This window comes from Monodon monoceros, unplaced genomic scaffold (assembly GCF_005190385.1).
Source record: "Monodon monoceros isolate NGI ecotype Baffin Bay Population unplaced genomic scaffold, NGI_Narwhal_1 Super_Scaffold_6, whole genome shotgun sequence".
Classification (NCBI taxonomy): Eukaryota; Metazoa; Chordata; class Mammalia; order Artiodactyla; family Monodontidae; genus Monodon; species Monodon monoceros.
Window position 1 is genome coordinate 63,721,024 of NW_021703783.1, and position 17,209 is coordinate 63,738,232.

The 17,209-nt window shown below is 35.1% G+C and overlaps 1 protein-coding gene across 7 annotated transcripts in view; it reads right to left on the reverse strand.

The window, feature by feature from the left end:
* PPFIA2 (PTPRF interacting protein alpha 2) overlaps positions 1–17,209 on the reverse strand; it is a 472,979-nt gene that overhangs the window by 326,376 nt on the left and 129,394 nt on the right. For 2 of the 7 annotated variants that reach the window (XM_029205880.1, XM_029205879.1), the window contains exon 1: positions 5,755–6,174. The exons of 4 other annotated variants lie outside the window; for them this stretch is intronic. In XM_029205880.1, the coding sequence (XP_029061713.1) occupies positions 5,755–5,835 (81 nt within the window). In that variant the 5' untranslated portion in view covers positions 5,836–6,174. Of the gene's footprint in view, positions 1–5,754; positions 6,175–17,209 lie in introns of those variants that run through there. One more of the 7 variants, XM_029205878.1, reaches the window with a different exon arrangement.

Genomic DNA, 17,209 nt, shown 5'->3' on the forward strand with positions numbered 1-17,209 from the left:
CTTTGCTGAAAATCCTTGAATCCTAAATTCAAGTTCCTGAGGATCTGGACTTGACATTCAAACCTATTTTTATATTCTGGAGTTTGCACATTGACTTTTAGCCATTTCCTTCTCCAGCTTACGTTCCAGTTATACCAAACTCTGCCTTTCCCAGACACCAATATGTACCTTTAAACATGTCAGTCAGCTTGCTTGAAATACCTCTTGTGTTAGCTCACCAATCATAATCATAATCATGGCTGCATACAGCAGTTGGGCAACAGAGAAAAGCCTCAGTTCTCTCACTAAGTTGGGGAAGTCTGCTTATATTACTCTGTAACCTTGGAGCCAAAGGGTCTGTCTTTCTTATCTCTATTAGGCTACTTTGCTTTCATTCTTCTTTTTTTTTTATGTTCCAAGCATTCTGATAGATATTTCCAGTGCGTTTAAAAAATATCAACAGTGGGGCTTCCCTGGTGGCGCAGTGGTTGAGACTCTGCCTACTAATGCAGGGGACACGGGTTCAAGCCCTGGTCTGGGAGGATCCCACATGCCGCAGAGCAACTAGGCCCGTGAGCCACAACTACTGAGCCTGCGCGTCTGGAGCCGCGTGATCCGCAACAAGAGAGGCCGCGATAGTGAGAGGCCCGTGCACTGCGATGAAGAGTGGCCCCCGCTTGCCACAACTAGAGAAAGCCCTCGCACAGAAATGAAGACCCAACACAGCAAAAATAAATTAATTAATAAACTCCTACCCCCAACATCTTCAAAAAAAGAAAACCACAGCTTTAAAAAATATATATATCAACAGTAAGAAGTTATAATATGCTCCAAATAATAGAAAAATAATGGTATATTCCCAGGGAGAAAAAAATGATAGAATATTAAAAAATCTGTTTTTTTTCTTTCCTGAAAAGCCAGAATTACCTCAACCTCATATGATCACAAAGATATGGTGCCCCATCCTAATTATTAAGAATTTGAGTGAAATTCTTCATGCAGTTGAGATTTCCAACTTGCCTATTAGTCTTCTATATATTTCAAGTAATAGTATCTGCTAAATGAAAAATTATATATTAATCAATTTTAAAGTTCTCTTGATAAAATATGAAATGCCCCAATTAATAAGGAATGGTAAAGAGGTATAAAGAAAAAAATCTCAAAAAGGTTTTGTCTAGCTGTAACAGAAATCTATTTTAAAAACAATAAAATTAAAGCTTTTCTGAGATCACTAATGTAACTGTTATCTATTTTGAAGAACCCAACACTGGTACACAAAGGCTTAGTATTAAACACATTTACCTTTATATATCTTTAGATATTTCTCTAATAATATATGTCTCACCAACTGCTTATATAGTTAACACAAAAATAAGTTGTTGTTTATTGTGTTGAATTTTCATATTTTAATCACCTTCCAAATATATGTCTCTGCTTATTATACAGAGATATTTGCAGTATCCATTTGCTAGGGACACAGATTAATAAAATGCTCTCGGAGAGTAAAACAAAGCATAACAAGGGAGGGATAACTTGGGAGATTGGGACTGACACATATACACTATATATAAAATAGACAACTAATAAGAACCTGCTGTATAGCACAGGGAACTCTACTCAATACTCTATAATCACTTATAAGGGAAAAGAATCTAAAAAACAAAAGAGTGGATATATGTGTATGTATAACTGATTCACTTTGCTGTACACCTGAAACTAACACAACATTGTAAATCAACTATACTCCAATAAAAAAAAGCATAATAACTGCTTCAGTAGTGGTATAAACAGGCAAATGATCAAAGGAAATATACTTAATACATCTTAATACATCATGCATGAATCAGGTGAATGACTGAAGGCTTCACGGGGTAGGTGGCATTTGAGATGAGTCTTTAAGCAAAAACAATTTTCCAATGGGCAGGTTCAGTGAAGAGGCAAAGAACAGAAGCATACAGACAAATTTCTGGGAAAGCAGGTAAATAAAGTAGTATGTTGCATGAGCTCCAGACCAGGAAGAGCTTTTATATGACAAGCTAAAGAAGTGAATTTTATCCTTTAAGGACAGGGGATACACAAAGTATTTTTTTTTTTTTTTTTTTTTTTTTTTGCGGTATGCGGGCCTCTCACTCCTGTGGCCTCTCCCACTGCGGAGCACAGGCTCCGGACGCGCAGGCTCAGCGGCCATGGCTCACGGGCCCAGCTGCTCCGCGGCATGTGGGATCTTCCCAGACCGGGGCACGAACCTGTGTCCCCTGCATCGGCAGGCGGACTCTCAATCACTGCGCCACCAGGGAAGCCCCCATAAAGTATTTTAAACATGGAAATGGCAGATTAATGTGTTTCCATATTTTGTGACAAAGTGTCTTTCTCTTGTCTTCAGTGGATACCAGGGGGCAACAGTCAAAGACTTTTACACACGTTCTTGGCAGTTAATGTTATTAATACTAGGATGAAATGGCAAAGAAATGTATTCTAAGCAGAAATAATTGCTCTGTGGATTCAATAGATCAAAACTGCTCTCATCAGAAATATATTCCTTTGGTTTGAGGAAGTGGTTTACAAACCACTTTTGCTTTGTTTTTGATAGCAGTATACTGTTTGTTATTGTTGTAGTTCATGAAAGCTTGCATAAAGCTCCAATGAATAAAATAGGTAAATGTAGAATAAGAAAACATTAAGAACCTCAAAAGAATGTATTCCTCCTCCCTACTGTCTCTAGCAACTACTGACAAACTCCCATGAAATCTTAGGACTGGGCAGACTTTGAAAATGTCTAGGTGAAGATAATCTCTAGGAAATGAGGGGGTAGCGTGTTGCTCATCAATACCTCTGGGAGAATTAACACATTAAGTCATGATTAGCTAATCTAGAAGTTTAGTAAAGCATTATTAAATGGTTTTGCTTGCAAAAACAGAGCTAAATGTGAAATGATGTTGGGACATCATTTTTTTTTAACCTCTTTATTGGAGTATAATTGCTTTACAATGGTGTGTTAGTTTCTGCTTTATAACAAAGTGAATCAGTTATACATATACATATATCTCCATATCTCTTCCCTCTTGCGTCTCCCTCCCTCCCACCCTCCCTATCCCACCCCTCTAGGTGGTCACAAAGCACCGAGCTGTGGGACATCATTTTTATAGACATAAAATTTAAAAGAATTTTTACTGCATTCACATATATATATATAATATAATTTTGTTTGAAGGTAGGTTTCCCATTTGTACATATTTGAGCCCCATAAATTGACAGTTCTAATACGCACAAATATTATAATTAATTTTAATTTTCATCAATCAAAAATCATTCTCGGCAACTATACTCTAAAAATTTGATTTTGGGTGATAAGTTATGCACAAAATATATAGTGCAAATTGGGTGTTGGCATCACCCAGGGTCTAAGAACCTCTGAATAGAAACATGCAGACACAATTATCTTCACGGAATATTGAAGTGAGGTCTCATTTATAAGGAAATTAATTTAAATCAAGTGTTAGTCTATACAAAATAGTATTTGCATGTGTGTGTAGAAGTATGAATGTATTTGGCTAAATTAAAATACAATGAAAAAGAAAGGCTTGTAATTAGAATATCCTTCAGCTTCTTATTTGTTGTCTTTTTACCTTTGAACCCTTCAGGTCAAATACATCTATATCTTACTTTTAAAATTTAATATTGTACAATTTCAGCAAAAATGACAAGCTAGTTTAAACATTTGATGAGAAGATGGAACTGAAACTCAGTATCATTCATGCTAAGCTATCTTAAATGTTTTTGCATATGTTAACTCTTGTGCAAGAATAATTTTAAGAAAGTAAGCATTAAAATCTCAATTCCTTGATGCAGAATCATTTCAGAAATGCATTTATGCCATTCTATAATGAGAACCACTTTTGAAAATTTAACTAATCATTTCCACAAGATACATTTTTTGACAACGTTTGTTACTTTTACAGCATCTCATTTCTCATGACAGTATTTCAACCAAAGAAAGTATACTGCATTAAATAGGTTAATATAGATATAAGAAAAATAATTCTGTTTAATTCAGTCCTTTGAAAATAAAAGCAAAGAGTCAACTTTTATAAACCTTTATATTCATGCTTTAAAAACCATCCTTTCTTCCTTCTTTTCCACCAAAAGCAAAAACAAACAATAGCAACAAAAAGTTAAACACACATTGCCTGTTATCATGAATGTCAGGATCAAATACCATTTTGTGATTTTAAAAATGTAGGAGAACAGAGTTCATATTTGCCAACATTTCTATTTTATCTGAAATCCTAGTGTTTTTACATGAATTGTTATAACATCAACACAAAAATAAGTAGTTAAAAATCATTCTAGTGTGTTTTCAAAGAAAATCACCTGCCAGGAAATGTGTCAGCAAGATCTACTGAAAGAATTGTAAAAAGCCTGTGTCATGACTGAGCCATGGAATTCACTGACCCTTAAACTTTAAGAGACTGAAGCAGAATACCCAATGTCAAAAGCTGCCCCTAAAAGGCAGCTATGGGATATATTGTAAGGAGTGTTTATATCTCAGTGTATGGAGAAGAAAAAAGTAATAATTCTGTAGAGCAGCCCCGGGGCAATTGCATTCTGAGTCACTGCCACAATAAGCTGATCGCCACTGGGAAGTAAATATATTCTGTAACAGCACAGACTTGCGCTACCAGTAGACATCAGTGTAAGGCAAGAGAGGCGACAGAATTAAAAACAGAAGTATAAGAAGGGGGGGAGAGAGTAATTATAGCTACTGCTATAGTTTGCAAAGGCAAGAGACTTTAATCAATCAGATGTGCATTTATTCAGAGCCCCCTTTCAAAAGAATTCATGCTGCCTCTACTATATTAATTCTCTAGGTCTTTACACTTATTTTTTCAGTGCATTATAACTATATAGCTAAAATAATTAAATGTTAGGCTGTTTATATTCCCATAGTGTAAAATATACAAAGAGAAGAGTTTCATTTTTCCTTTTAATCTAATGATGATATGACTGAATTGCAAAGTAATCCTTAGTACTGAAAAATGCAATTTGAGGATAAAAATGAAGTAGAATATGATTTACTTTAGACAACCATTTTCTAGACTGATGACTGATTTATTCACAGGCAGTTGAAATACATTTAGTAGGTAACAGCTTTGTAACTCACATTTACATTTATATTGTAAATCATTTTGACTTTTTGATAACACAAAATCTTCCATCTTAATGAGTTTCTACTTTATCTCAAATTGTAAAGCATACTAAACCTGGTACTTAAGCTACTGTATTATTGATTGTACATTGCACACATAACAAAATTAAATAACAGGAGTTATGTTAAGCTATGTATATGAAATACAAAACATTTTTCTAAGCCCAGAGAACATAGTTTGCAAAGTTCCCTAAAATGTCTTTTAATTCTACCCTTTCTGTGATATATCAGGGAAGTAACTCTGTAATTTTCACCATATTATATCCATAAATAACAACTTCAGGAGAATAACTCATAAACTCTCAAAAGATGATACTGTAGCAGATTTAAGAATCCTTGTGAAAATTAAGGGTTCACTATTATTTTGCTTGAATTCACAGAGAATCTTAACGCCATCTCATCTCCGTATAAAAAAAAAACAGATTAAACTGACATGCACATTATCTATATCTTACATCCCCTTTAATACTTTCACACTTTGCAGTTTTCCTTCCCTTACTTTTCTCTTTATTAAAAGTTTGACTATATATTAACTTCCTAAGTAGTGAAGCCATTTAAAGCACACTTACTTGAAAAGTGTAAAACCGGGTCCCATTAGGAGGATGCACTTTAGGGGAGCCAGAAACGGTGTTCATATCCGAGAAAATCATTTCTGATCAGAGAGACAATATAATCCACAAGGAGCTAGAGATGCAGAGCAGAGAGCTTAGCGTACACATAAATCCGTGCATGCACTGAGGGAGGCTAGAGGGTAAAATGAAATCTGCCCCATCCTTCTTAGATACACAGTGATAGCATTTTGAATCTTTCTCCTACATTTGAAATCTAAGCTGAAAGGTCATCGGCTACTGACCTTTTGTGCAGCTAGTTCTTTAGAACATACAATGTTTAAAAAAAAATTTAAACACCGAAGGAAAAAAAGCAAGAACCAACAATAAATGGAGCTTGTGCAGAATCTGGCAGTGCTGTGGACCTGCCCATCTGTTCTCAGTGATAATCACCTCCCTCCACCACAGTCTAGCAGAGTGATTATGCTAAATATCCTGGTTAACCAATAACATACAGTTTCATTTCAGGGAAGCATGCACAGTGTAATTCAGAGGACCTCTTCTGACTAACCTGAAGCATGCTTCCTATACTGTTTAAAGCTGTATCTAGTAACAAATTATTATTTCATCATGATTATTTCTGTATGTTTCTAAATCTCTTTGTTAATCCCAGTCTGTTCAACGAGATTTTAAATTTTAAATCCTTTTTTTTTTTTTAATGAACAGTTCTTTTTAAAATGTATAGATCAAGTCATATTTTAGCTGGCTAGGACATTCAGGGGCAAGGCATATAATTCAGTAAGGCTATATAATACTAGGCACTTTATCAAATAAAATGCTTCAATTATTTTTACTTTTCTAAACTCTTAAAGAACATCATGAATATGAATGTAATCATTGTTTTCTTATTTCCCCCACATTAACTCAAAAAATTGTTTCACAATTAATGCTTTAAAAAGTACCATACATGTGTTTTAAATAATTACAACTTTATCTCATGTATATAGAAAGCAATTAATAAAATATATTTTAGATACATGAAAATTTTTGACCCAAGATCTAAAAATATTGATTACAAATATTTAGGCTGTGTTGCAATGCATGTTCATTTTTCTATGTCTTTTCACACAGATTATTCAGTCTGTATAAAAGAGCATATTCAGATGACTTTACACTTTTTAGAGGTAAAAATAAATGTTCCATTTACACATCATTCAAAGGCGGAGACTTCAGGAGGACAGAGACTAGAATGAACCAAAAGTGGTGTCTTTGTGAACGTATCTAAGATGACATAGTTATTTACAATCAAGAACCAGGAACCACCTCCTTTGAACCTGAAGACTAGAAAAGTAATATGATGGTGATGAGCTCTTAAAACTTAAATTATTATTCATTTTTACTTTTGATTGTCTAGTCATGATTCAAATTTATAATATCAATGGGGAAGAAGTAGAAAAAATTTTCATTTCCTTAGATGGGATTCCTATATTATGGTAAATTATGTAAGTAGGTAATTGTTTACTTAGCAAGCTGCTAAATAAATCAGAAGATAACTTGTTAAATAACTGTTTAATTGGGGGATAATTTTAGATTTATAGAAAAGTTGCAAAGATAGTATGAAGAGTTCCCATATATCCCTCACCCAATTTATGTAATTGCTAACATCTTACGTTTCTATGGTACATTTGTTAAAACTAATAAACTGATATGGTACATTACTATTCACTAAACTAGGCTTTGCTTGGATTTCACTAGTCATTTCATTAATGTCCCTTTTCTATCCTAGGTTCTAATCTACGGTACCACATTTATTTAGTTTCTATGGTTCCCTAGTTTCCTCTGGGCTGTGACAGCTTCTTAGCTTTTCCTTGTTTTTCATGATCTTGATAGTCTCTAGAAGACTATCAAGAATTTCTGGTCAAGTATTCTGTAGGATATCTCCTGATCTGATGCTTATATTATTTTGTCTGATGTTTTCCTCAAGATTAAACTAGGGTTACGGGTTTTGGAAAAGAATACCACAGGGGTGAAGTGACTTTCTCATCACCTCATATTAATGAAGTGACCTCATCACATCATACTGGGTGTACATGATATCCACATATTACTAGCGATGTTAACCTTCATCGCTTGGTTAAAGTAATATTTGTTAGGGTTTTCAACTGTAAAGTTACTATTTTTCCCTTTCCATACTCTGTTCTTTGGAAGTTAGTCATTAGCATGCTCTCAAATAAGTGATAGGGAGGGGTGAAATTGAGCTTTACCTCCTGGAGGTGGGAGTAGGTACGTATGTTACACGGAATTCTTCTGTACAGAAGATTTGCTTCTCTCATCCGATTATTTTTTCGATCATTTATTTATATTGGCATGGACTCAGGTATATTTATTTTATACTTTGGGCTATAATACCATTTATTTGATGCTTAAATTGTCCCAGCATTGGCCACTGGGAGATCCTTCAGGGTGGATCCTGTTACCCTTTAATGTGCTCCCATCCTTTTTTTCTTTAAGCACAAATAATTATTTTTAAAAAATGTTTTTTCCTGTATAAAGTATGTATTATTTGCTAAAATTATTAGTCTCCTTAACTATAACTCTAATTATCACTGCAAGTTTACTTGAAAAGTCATGTTTTCCTTTTCCATTATTATTTTAATTGGCCATATTATTTTGTTTTTCAAATTAATCATTTTTACCCTTCTGATTTCTTAGCCCACATGGGGTTTATTCCATTGATTCTCAAATAAAGTAACTATATACACATATTAGCTGTGGTAATCAGTGATGTATATATAAATTTTTGGTTCTTCCTCCTTGAAATTAATGTTGGGATCATAATTCCTCTTATGGTGGGTGGGACCATGTAACTCATACTCTCAAGAGTTGTGAGTGGAAAAAATGTCTCAAAAACAAACCTGAAGCTTCTTGGGAACTCAGGATTTAAAGGAAAAATTTGTTTGCCAAGTAGATTATTATGGTACAACTATAACCCCCATTTACTTTTATGCTTACATGTAAGTTGGTTCTGGTATAATTTAGATCAAATGACTCACTATATTTCTTATTATTATTGTAGAATAGACAATAAATCAAATATTTCTGGTATAATATCACATATTCCTGGAATAATCTCATATATTTGCTGAATTTGCATAATCCAGCAAACTATATAAGCTAGGAAATCTGAAGTATTTGGTCAATAAGAATATATGTTCTTTCTTTTTCATATTTCTTTTGTGGAGAGGGGAGGAAAGCAGTATGAATTAATGTTGAAAGAAGTAGGAAGGAGAAATAGTGTTAATACATAATTATTTTAAGCACACTGCTTTATTCTAAATATCGCTGAAATTGCCAAAGTATATATTCTTCCCCAAACTTTTCTTTTTTCTATGTAGGCTATTTATGATAATAACATTATTTCATTGTTCTGAAGGTCTATTTGGAGACAACTCAACTTTCTATCTCTGTCTAGTAGCAATAATAAAAGTGGTGCCCAGTTCTGAAAATTGCTAGGATACAGTATCCTACCTTATCCATTTTGGTTATAGAGGCCTGGTACTGTTGCCAGATGCTAGGGGCATACCTATAAAAGACACAATATCTGTGCTCAAGGAACTTTAAATTTGGTGGGAGAAACATCAATTAGTAAGAGACAGTTAACTAGCAAGACAACTGAAATGCAGTTTAATTAATACGACTGACTTAACCTAAAGGAGGCTAAGTGAGGTCATCTGAAAAGCATCTAATTCAAGGGATGTATCAGAGTGACCCTCGCCAAAATAGGAGGTTGAAGTCTTTCCAAAGAGAAGTATCCATGTGTGAAAAGATATGAGATGGCATAGAAATAGAACAGTTGGGAAAATATGGCTGAAAACATTTCAGGGCATAAGAACTAAGTCCGCTAGGTGTGTGTTTTCATATAGAAACATTTGCTCAAGTGAAATTAGTAAACAGACAGTCTATGAACACCCTATTCCTATTAAATCAAGTAAAATTAGAACATACTTGTCTTCTAAAAATATATGAGGGCTTCCCTGGTGGCGCAGTGGTTACGAATCTACCTGCCATTGGAGGGGACACAGATTCGAGCCCTGGTCCAGGAAGATCCCACAGGCCGTGCAGCTACTAAGCCCCTGAACCACAACTAATGAGCCTGCGCTCTAGAGCCTGTGAGCCACAACTACTGAGCCCATGTGCCACAACTACTGAAGCCCGCGTGCCTAGAGCCTGTGCTCTGCAACAAGAGAAGCCACCACAATGAGAAGCCTGCACACCGCAATGAAGAGTAGCCCCTGCTCGCCGCAACTAGAGAAAAGCCTGCACACAGCAACAAAGACCCAAAGCAGCCAAAAATAAAATAAATTTAAAAATAAAATAAAAAATAAAAATATATGAAATGTAGAGGCATATTCTCATACTTTTGGTTAGCTTTCCAAATAGCTTTCCAGGATGGCTGTGGCTTGTCAAGAAATTTCATACTTAGTTTAATTGCCTCTGATTTAAAATAAGATTATTTTAATTATTAACTTGAAAGTAAAAAAAGTACAATATTACTATGTAAAACAAAATTTAACGTGCTGATGGTAGCAACTGGTTTTCAGCCAATGTCTGACACATGATGGGTAAATAATGTCTGTTTCAATTGTTACACACAAACCACTCCCTAAAATCTCTCAAGATATAGCTTTCACCAACAAAAGTAAATTAACGATATTAACTCTAGAAGGTTTAATGCCAGCTATCTCAAGCACTTGAATTTTTACAGAAAATAACTGAAAATGAAAAAGCAAAAGGATAACTAAATTACACTTTTTAAAAAAATGGGTAAAATAAAAGTCTTCAAGCCAGACACTTGTTTTTAATAGACTTACAGAGAAGATTCCCAGAAGTCATATAATATACCCTTCTGCCTCTGGGAAAAATTACTCTTAAGCCTTCTGAAACGTATGTTATCAGTTTGGTTTTATAAAAAGTTCAAAAATACTTTATTTTTTTCTTAAATTCCATATATATGTGTCAGCATATGGTATTTGTTTTTCTCTTTCTGACTTACTTCACTCTGTATGACAGACTCTAGGTCTATCCACCTCATTACAAATAGCTCAATTTCGTTTCTTTTTATGGCTGAGTAATATTCCATTGTGTATATGTGCCACATCTTCTTTATCCATTCATGCGATGATGGACACTTAGGTTGTTTCCATCTCCTGGCTATTGTAAATAGAACTGCAATGAACATTGTGGTACATGACTCTTTTTGAATTATGGTTTTCTCAGGGTATATGCCCAGTAGTGGGATTGCTAGGTCATATGGTAGTTGTATTTTTAGTTTTTTAAGGAACCTCCATACTGTTCTCCCTAGTGGCTGTACCAATTCACATTCCCACCATCAGTGTAAGAGTGTTCCCTTTTCTCCACACCCTCTCCAGCATTTATTGTTTCTAGATTTTTTGATGATGGCCATTCTGATTGGTGTGAGATGATATCTCATTGTAGTTTTGATTGACCACCTAGAGGGGTGGGATAGGGAGGGTGGGAGGGAGGGAGACGCAAGAGGGAAGAGATATGGGAACATATGTATATGTATAACTGATTCACTTTGTTATAAAGCAGAAACTAACACACCACTGTAAAGCAATTATACTCCAATAAAGATGTAAAAAAAAAATACTTTAGAGCTACTATTTCATAACCTGTCAGGAAGATTAAGCACAAACATTTTTATATCCCTTCAACATAATTTTTTTTCAACAAATAACTGTTAGACATATTCTGCTTCAAGGCAAGCAATTCAATATAGCTTTTCTTTCATTCATTTATAGGTATTGGATAACAAGCTGAAAAATTTGCTACAATCATAAGAATTTGGGGAGTTAAAGGAATACACTGAAAAGGGCTTCTCATTTGCTGTTAGTTTCCAATAAATGCTCAGGGGGAAAGTGTCATAGTGGATGAAGAACAGGAGAGAGAGAGAGTGCAGAAGAAGGAAGAAGAGAAAGAAAGACGGGGAGGAAGTGGAAGAGGAAAGGAGAGAGGAGAGATATCAATACAATTTTCATCACAGCATTATAACAAAGAATTTTATAGCCAAGCATTCAGTTAGAAGTCATGCCAGATGGAGTGAAATTTACAGCCCAGATGGGAAATACATCCTAGTGAATCCATATGGATGACATATGGAAGATAATTAAGTATATATTGCTATCTATCTACCTATCTATCTATCATGTATATATCAATCATCTATTTATCTATCTAAATATATATTCATAATTATGCACCTTTATCTATATCTGTATCCTTGTATTTATATCATGAAGTTTTCAGGACACAGCAAAGATGACCCTGTACAGATAGCCAAAACTTTTACATCCTGCTTCTGAGTTTCCTACTTCCTGATACAGCTGGCTGTGCACAAGTTTGTAAGGTTTGTTCATTCATTCACTCACTCATTGATTCAACAAATCTTTATTGAAGGGAGGTGATGTACCAGACCCCTATTACAGTTAGAACAGAAATGAAAGGCAGGTGAACTAAGGGGAAACAGCATTTTGTACCATGCCAATGAGATGCTCAATGTAACAGGTGTCATCAAGTCTAGCAATGAGATCTTGCATTAAAGTATTTCAATTAAAAAAAATCTTCTAATGCCTCAGAGACTTTTTGCCAAGTTCAAGAATTTTTTTTAGCTAGTTAACCATTCACTGACGGTGTCCCAAATAAAGACAATTCTTAGTATCCCTCAAGATTTGTGACCATGTAGACCAAGAAAAAAAAATCAAGCATATGGAAATTGAAATTGACAAGCTTCCATTTATAGCAAAACAAAAATATTAAATTTGGCTTGAATCCATATCTTGATAATAATGTGTTATATTTTTACATTATGTCATAAAGTTTTATATATGTATCTATATATGTATGTATATACATATATTGTGTAAATCATACACACATGTACATATATACACACAGATATGTGTATATACATTACACCTGTGTACACATACATACACATACATACCTGCACGTATACTGTCTTCAGAACTCAACTTAGAAAAATTTTAAATGCTATCTTGTTTTCATATTTTTTGTTCTCTTTCACTCTGGTTTCTCTTGAACCACATTTTTTTTTTTTTTTTTTTTTTTTTTTTTGCGGTATGCGGGCCTCTCACTGCTGTGGCCTCTCCAGTTGCGGAGCACAGGCTCCGGACGCGCAGGCTCAGCGGCCACGGCTCACGGGCCTAGCTGCTCCGCGCATGATGGGATCTTCCCGGGCCAGGGCACGAACCCGTGTCCCCTGCATCGGCAGGCGGACTCTCAACCACTGCGCCACCAGGGAAGCCCTCTTGAACCACATTTTTCACAAATGTTTACATGTATTATGATGGTAGCCTATGAATATCTTTATGCTTAAATTACAAATATTAATTGTATGAAATTCAGCATTGAGTTTTTTTGTTTTGTTTGGCCCTTTAGCAGAAAAAATATTAATTGATTAGAACTCTAAATTCTACAAGTAAATAATTTCATTACATTATGTTAAGTTTATTACATGTTCTGAAATATATGTCATTAGTCTGATTTTACAGAAATCACATTAAAGTTTTATGATAGGATGCTATTTCCTCATCTACCACTCTGGATACCAGATGCCCACATAGCTCAGGTTTTTATAATGATACCTGAAAAAGTTTCAGAGCTCTGACTTTATACACATGAAAAGAGTTAGTAGAGAAGTAGGAGGTCCATTCTATGGCATGATAACTACATATATAGTATTATATGTTGAACTTGAACCAGAATATGCCCTACATGCTGTACTATATGGTACAGTTTTTACATTAAGTTTCAATTTTCCTTACAAATTGACAAAATTCTTAGCCATTTGTTACCAAACAGAATACCTCCACTCTGGACAAATCTTATATACTGTCCAGTTTCCATATATGTTCTCAGATACTCTGCACTAGAACTATTGCATCAGAATAGAGAATTCTCAGTTGCTCATAAAGAATTTGAATTTTATTTTTTAAATCAGGAAGCATAATTCCTAGCTAAAGTTTGAGGTAAAAGAAGCTTCCTTAGTGTGCAAAAGTTGTGGCTTATATGGAACTTCTTGTCTGTCCCTAACAAAAACCAGTACCATGCATGCCATAGAATAGGCATCCAATAAATATTTGGGAAATGCTTTAAAGATTCTCTTCTGGCTGGTTTGCTTCTCTTTTTTCATGGATTGCATTTTAATATTAACTATCTCTTTTTGACTTGCTGACTAGTCCTGATAATTCAAAAATCTTTATTCTCATTCCCAGATTCTTACAGTTAATATGTTGTATATTTAACAGTCCAACTTTGGGCTGAGTGCACTGTTTGGTACATAATAGGCAAGTCTTTGCTGAATGAAATGTACAAAAAGAAGAATGAAAAAATCCAGATATTCTAACTACCAACCCATATTGTTTTTATTAAATAATGCCATGTAGCGGTTTAGGAAATAGATTTTAAATATATATGTTGAGACAGCTCACTTTGCACACATATGTATCCACTCACCCAAATGTACACATAAATTCTCCATGCACACATTCACAGAGCTTTGAAATACCATATTAAAGAAAATAAAGGTATATTCCAAGCAAACAAGACAGATGTTCTAATGCTTTTCATCCGGTTCACTTTACGTTAAACACTTTATACCACCCCAGAAGAAACAGATTTAACTGATAGGATGAGAGAAATCATGATGGTAACCAATTCTATGCAAGGACCTTTAGGATAACATTACCATGGTTAGCTTGGAATAATAAAACAATTAAAACAATTAAATTATATGGATGGACACTCCATTCATAATCCCATGTTTAAGATTAGAAAGATTGCAATAACACAGGAACAAGGGCAATATTATGCAAAACTGTGGAGTGGACTAAACTAATCTTTAGACTATTTCTTTCTTTTTAAAATCTCTACTGCCAAATTGTCATGGTAGCAAGTACATTATTTCCTCCTTAATTATACTTTTTCCAAGAATTTTCTTTGGAAGCTAAAGCCAATCACTATCCTGTTTTATTTTCTATTAAGAGCAAAAACAATGGCTCAATAGTTACCATTTATTGAATGATATTCTATGCCAGTCATAGTGCTGACTTTTACAAAACCTTCTAAAGGAGGTATTTTATTCCTCAGTTATATATAAAGAATCTGAGTCTTAGAAAAATTATAACTTGTCTGGGTCACAAAGCTGGTAAGTGAGAAAGTCACTTAACTTGAAATCAGGTTTATCTGATTGCAAAACCACCCTGTAACTCAAAATTTTATCTTGGCACTGCTTTATCCACCACTGATTTTAATTCAGTACAGAATATGAAAAGGGGATTTACACATGATTGATTGATTGATTTCATACATCCAAAAATTTTTAGGTGACTGGCTATCTGATGAACTATTTATTTTAATATTATTGAAGTGTTCAGATTCTCCTAATGGATCAGTTGTCGTTGTGAAAGACAGAAAATAATCCAGTACAACTGCAAGTCCTTTGACCTGAGCAGTTGCTCAAGTTTTTGGCTTGATCAATGGAAGAATGAGATTGCCACCAACTAAGATGGAGAAGACTGCCACAGAAGCAGGTTTGGGGAAAATTCAGTTGCTCAGTTTTACACATGTCAAGTTTGAGGTTTCTATTAGTCATCTAAACAGGGATGTTACAAAGGAAGTTGAATATACAAATCTGGAGCTCAAATTAGCATACAGAGTGAAAACCAAAAGACTAGAATGAAGTCGTCAGGAAGTGAATGTAAATAGAGGAGAGAAGAGGTAAGAGCCCAAGCCCTGATGCACTCCAACAGTAAGCATCCTGGGAGACCAGCAAAGGAGAGTAAGTAGAAACAATCAGCAAAGGAGGGGGAAGACCAAGACAGTACTGCATCCTGAAAGGCCAGTGATAAACCTGAATACAAGGGGTGAGAGTGATCATCTGTATCAGATGCTGAGAGATCAATTAAGATGAAGATTGGCCCTCGGATTTAACAATGTGAAGGTTGGCTTGGTGGAGGGTTGGAAGAAAAGCTGATTGAAGTTAAGCTTAAGATAAAATGGGAGGAGAGAAATTGGAGACTGTTTCTACAACACTTTAAAGCATATTGTTGCAAAGGGAATTAAAGAAGTGGGACAGTGGCTGGCAAAGAAAGGAAGGAGAGAAATAAGAACATGTGCTGAGGGAAAGGCTCTAGTAGAATATGAAAAACTGATGATGCAGAAGGAAAAGAGGCAAATTTCTGGAGCAAGGCCCTTGAGTAGCTGAGAGGAGACAGAATCTATGAGAACAGAGACTGGCTTTACAGAGGAAGAGGACCCCATATTTGATAACAGGTGGAAGGCAGAGTATGTGAGTCCCTATGCTGGTAACTGTGGTGGTACGAGTTTGTGCAAATCCTTGGGAACTTAAGAAGAAAGGCCATCAGTTGAGGGTAGGTTGGGGAAGGGTGTTTTGAATGTTTAAGAAGTGAGAGAATGGTATGAATTAATCATGTAGGGGAGAGAGAGAATATTGAAACATAACCATATTAAAGAACATAGCTTAGATATGTGAGCAAATCAGTGGACTTTACCTCCTTAAATTAAAGGCTTTGGCTATAGATGAGTGGGTTAAGAGAAGCTACAAAGTTTACAGCGTGGCAAAAAGCAGTTTAGAATGCCTGCGCCCCTGAGGCAGGCAGTTCCACAAACTGATAAAATGAGGGACCGAAAAAGTAAGCCATGCATCCCAGTTCATTCTCTCAGACTGGCCTACCCAGGAAATCATTTCTCCTTGGAAGAGTACAAGTCAGTCCAGAAGTATTACTTTAATGGGATCCCTGCCACATGGTAGAGAGGGTATTTCCCAGAAAAATCAATCCTCATTCTCTCATTCCCATATTCTTATATTTCCACTATATTTTTTCTTGGACATCATGAAAATAGACATCATTTAATCCAGTTTTCTTCCAATTTATCAGCCAATTCTTATTTCCACTCTCTCCACACCTAACCAAGAATCCATGGTCTATTATGACTTCCATTTTCTTCCCGATATCATCATCCTATTTTCCTAATATAATTTTATTTGATTCATTCAGTAAAGAATTGTCTTAATCCAATTGTCCATCTTCTCTGCTACAACCTGAGTTGATGTGTGCTGCTGGAGCACATCATACAACCAATGCACTTTCAAGCTTGCCAGGCTCCACCTCAACAGTGCTCCCTAAGCTGCCTGCCCCTCATTATTTCCCTCTTTCTCCTTTCACAGCAGCTGAATAAACTTTTCTCCAATCTATTTAAGGCCTTTATCCCCTGCTTGCTCACTCACCCTCCACAGATTAACAGTAGTTTTATAGTGAAATCCCTTTCTTTATACGCTTACATGTATTTGCACCTATGCTTATCTTTTTCTCTCATCTCAAAGTCTGAGACTGATACTTCTATTTGATTTTGT